General features: G+C 35.5%; 1 protein-coding gene across 1 annotated transcript in view; it reads left to right on the top strand.

Annotated features, from left to right (window-relative positions):
* Positions 1-3514, top strand: part of LOC108802899 (neuronal migration protein doublecortin-like) — a 35780-nt gene extending 32266 nt beyond the window's left edge. The window contains exons 4-6 of the mRNA XM_018574744.1: positions 1955-2049; positions 3203-3273; positions 3306-3514. Coding sequence (XP_018430246.1) covers positions 1955-2049; positions 3203-3259 — 152 coding nt within the window. The 3' untranslated portion in view covers positions 3260-3273; positions 3306-3514. The remainder of the gene's footprint in view (positions 1-1954; positions 2050-3202; positions 3274-3305) is intronic.
* The last annotated feature ends 996 nt before the right edge of the window (positions 3515-4510 follow it).

Below are 4510 nucleotides of genomic sequence, written 5' to 3'. Positions count from 1 at the left end.
AATTTCCATGATTTTAATAGGATGTCAATCCTTATTTTGAATGAGAGACAAGCCAAGTTTCTCATTCAAGTCTGCTGTTATATGTGTTATTTCCTAAATGGATTACATCAGTGGAAATGACCGGTTATGTGTAAAAGAAAGGATTAATTTCGTCTTTATTTTGCACAGGTTGCAACAGAACACAAATGTACCTCATGCGTTAAACTGACTTTGTCCCCAATAGCAACCATTTATTTTCCTCCTTTCATTTTATTTCCGTTGAAGAAAAGAATATAATTGGTTACTCTATGCAGCAAACGCAGTACTTTTGGGGCACTGTTGTTCTTCAGGCTTATTAGGCCATAATTGCCAAGGTGTCTGGAGGAAGAATTAATCAACCAATCAGGTTATCTTGTCCATCGTTCCAGTTAAACATATGCATAGTTGTCTGTTTGAATACAGACCAGTCAGTAATCATTTACTCTCTATGGGTACTTTTAGTTAAGATATATTTACTGTGTTTCATTATGCTTCTCATAACTTCAGCATATGTTTTAGATTTATTGTAGTTCTAGTTTCACACTGTGATCTTTTGCTTTTTAGTTAAATGTCAGCAGCTGTCCACACAATTCTGGAGGCATTGTGAGTTTAGCAGAAAGGTAGAAATAGCATATTCCCTCTGTCCTCTATTTCTTTCTTCTTGTCTTATTCGCTACATGTCAAGAGTACGATTACGTTGCTAAGGTCTGGCCTCCAGCAGACCTGAGCATGAATAGCTCAGACTGTAAATACCAAAGGGAGCAATATATTTAGATGTTGCTTTGAGACATGACATATTGTGAAAGACAAACTATTTCTGCACATAATAAATATACAGTACATATATATATATATATACACACAGAGAACATCAACATGAAAACATGAAATATTTGCTGTATCCAGAGAGAGGTTCTCATCCACTGAGTACATTGTTAAGGTAGGAAATAAGTTGAACTACCTTCTGTGATTTGGAGCGCAGGACCCTGTTTTTTGTGAGTGCAGTTCGGGCAAGCTAATACCTATGCGGTCACTATGGGCAGAATCTCAACATTTTTTCAGTTTTATTGATAAAACACCATCAAATCTTCCAAAAACATACTACTTGCTTATAATAGGTTATTGACAGGTAGATAGCAGACCTAGGCTGTACATTACACAGTGGGCTACCATGATATGAACACATTGCATTGTAAGAGTCATAGAAGAAACAAGTGTCTATCTACCAGTTGTACCAAAGTGTAAAGATTCTGAGCTTTATTTACAAGACAAAATCAGTATGGTCCCATAGGTAGCAAACATGCATTACAGAACTACAGTTGGTGATCAAAAACATTTGCTGTGACCACTACTGCCTAAACTGGAGTTTTAAATATTATCCATGTGATAAACCTTGCCCTTCTGATTATGGTGTTTTTAAACGAAAAACATAGGTGACATAAAACACATTCAGGATTAAGCTTTGAGCCATGAGGCAAGATGAGAGTTCATCACGTCACTCTGGTGAGATGAAGACTCTTGCTTAATGACAGAGATAGTCCTGTTTAAGACTGTACCTTCTGTAGTAGGATGGATACCAAGCACTGAACCCTGCATTGCTTCCATCAGAAAACTATTAGTGGTCAGTCAATCTAATGTTGCTACTGTGGTTTATTATTACCCTGAAGAGATGACAGGGGATAACTTCATTAGGCAAACAACAGCAAAAGCTCAGTGCTTTAACTCAATATTTTCTCAGTAGTCAATTGAACACAAGTTTGAAGGCAATTGCTGCAAATTTCATGGCTACTCTCTTGTACGCTGAATTTGCCCAGTTTATTGGCTTGGTGCAAATTCAGTGAAATGTGGTTGTTTGTATATGCCTGTTTAATGTGTTCTATAATGCTATTTCTTGTGTACAGTTTATAAAATATTGCATTTTACTTTTATTTGGCAGCTAATGGAACATCAAGCAGTCAACTGTCTACTCCTAAATCCAAGCAGTCTCCAATCTCTACTCCAACCAGTCCTGGAAGTCTCCGTAAGCACAAGGTATTATGTTTCTTCTCCTACCTAATAATTATTAGCATTTCACTAGTTAATACCTTGGTATTCTCTTTGGGTTTGAGTTCACCGCTACCATGGGTTTGAGGTGTTTGAGAGTCCTGATCCTGTCTGCGCAGTTTCACCCAGGAGAATTTGTTTAAACTGTAATGCACTGCAGGGGGGAGGGGGTACAGAGCAGCCAAAATGTCTGTGAATTAGAAGCTGTTGTAGAAACAGCCTAGGGAAACCTGACAAACTGTATAGGGAAAGATCAGGGTCAGTTAGAAAACCATAATTTAATTCTGATTATTCTAAGAGCTCCCATTTGCTGCCTTTTATTTTATTATTGTGGTTTTTTTTGTCTTTCATTTTATTTTGTGGTTGATTAGCAGTTATTTTTATGTGCTGCCCCATCCTTTATATATAATTTTCTATTATATATAAAGGTGTCTGGTATAGATAAGCCTTGGAAATAAAGTGATGTATATTAAACATAAGTATATATGTATGTATATTTATGAGGATAGATGAATAAGGACATATGAAACAAGGCTTTTATAGCAATGTTGTTATATTATATCTGAAACCAAATAAAATCTTATTAATTAAAAAAAAAGAAATTGTTTTCTTGCTGCAAGGCCCTATTTTCTTAAGTTTGGGGTTCTCAAAGCAAAGCATTGACTTGTTATTATAGGGATGTCCTGATACCACTTTTTCAAGACCAAGTACAAGTACTGTCCCTCCTGTACTTGCCGATACCAATTTACCGATACTTTTTCTTAAAGGGACATGTGACATTTTTTCTAAAACAATACCGACTAATGATTTTAGGGCAGTTTCTCACCAGGGCTGCGTGCATTGTACTCCTGAAAATGCCATGTATCGGCCCAGATACTGGTACTAGCATCGGTATCGGGACATCCCTAGTTATTAACCATCTATACTTGGAACTACCTTTTATACTTGGAACTACACCACTTCATCATTCAAAAGACACAAAAAACTTGGTGCAAGAACAGTGTAGACCTAAACCACCTTATGTTATATCATAAGAACAGGGTTTACATATACTTTAGTTTGTAAAATCAAATTATAATTATTAACACAAAATAAACCCGTCCTTCTAGTTAACACATTTTTCTTTTGTTTCTTTTTACAGGACCTGTACTTACCCCTGTCTTTAGATGACTCTGACTCCCTTGGGGACTCCATGTAAAGAATAACAGTGTATCGTGTCCACAATGTATAGGATCACACAGCAGAAGAGAAAAGCAGACCAACACACTGGTGCTTTTTAGAGAATCCAATTACAGCTTTCACTGTTATTTTTTCTTTTTTCCAATAATTAATAGTTTGTGTCATAAATTGTATGTGACCGAGGCTGATTGGGATAAGCGACTGTTTTATAGTGATGAAGCAGGCTTCACAATTGTATTCTGTATGCAAATATGCCATTTAGGAGATGTACCTAGAACCAAACATGTTGTTTCTACAAGCTGTAGATGGTGTCAGACAGCTGACACTATCAACAGTCATTAGAAATTGCCTTGTTATCAAGGGAGGTATCAATCATGGTATTTGTTGGAAATCTACTTAATGTCTAGTGTAAATTGCTGATAATGTTTTGTGTCTGATTTTAAAATTGCTATCCCAAACTATTCTATTGAACATGGAAATAATGATACCAGTAAATATTCAACTTTGTTTTTCAGTATCACCTTCTAAATGTAAGGATCAAACACCCATAACATTTCTCAAATCCTCATTTAAGATTTTCTCAGTTTTCACCTCTGCTACTATTGCTTTTATCTAAATTGCCTTTCGAAGCTGGTGCAAGTTGATCCTTTACAGTAAGATCTGGGGAGCACATGATAGAACTCTTCTCCATCTTACCACTTATTGATTCGTTCCTGTCTCTCAATTGTAAGATGAGATTCAATCATAAAACAAAAAGGATAAGAGAAGACCTGTTGCTCTATGAAAATAGCTGTCATGGGAAAAATTGCATCTCTTTCCAGCTGGAAAAACCTTTAGATTGGCAGTGAAATTATTTTATTGCACAGAGAATATAGTAATGTAGTAATTATAACACTTGTCTATTTATTTAAGACAGTGCAACTTTGAACCCTTTTGTTGCCATTATTATGGATAACTATTGATATTTATTTAATTTTTTTGGAGAGAAAGGAACGAATGATAGTACTGATCATAATGCTTACTTGTTTTTATACATCTTTGATCATTAGTATATTATTCTTTACCAGGTTTAATTATTTGATATGTCAAACTAATTAATGTATAGACTAATCAATGCAATTGAGGGAAAGGTCAGATTTTGTTTGATAATTGTGATTCCAGATGGCTTTCTTACTTCCTTATCACCATCTCAGTTCCCCTCCTTCCAATGTCCCTGCCTCCGTCACATGTTATTAAAATCAAAAAAATGCTTCTCCAAGTTCACAAGTTC

Source organism: Nanorana parkeri, unplaced genomic scaffold (genome assembly GCF_000935625.1).
Source record: "Nanorana parkeri isolate BGI_ZX_2015 unplaced genomic scaffold, ASM93562v1 scaffold3205, whole genome shotgun sequence".
In the NCBI taxonomy this organism is placed as follows: domain Eukaryota; kingdom Metazoa; phylum Chordata; class Amphibia; order Anura; family Dicroglossidae; genus Nanorana; species Nanorana parkeri.
This window is presented reverse-complemented; position numbering and strand designations above follow the sequence as displayed.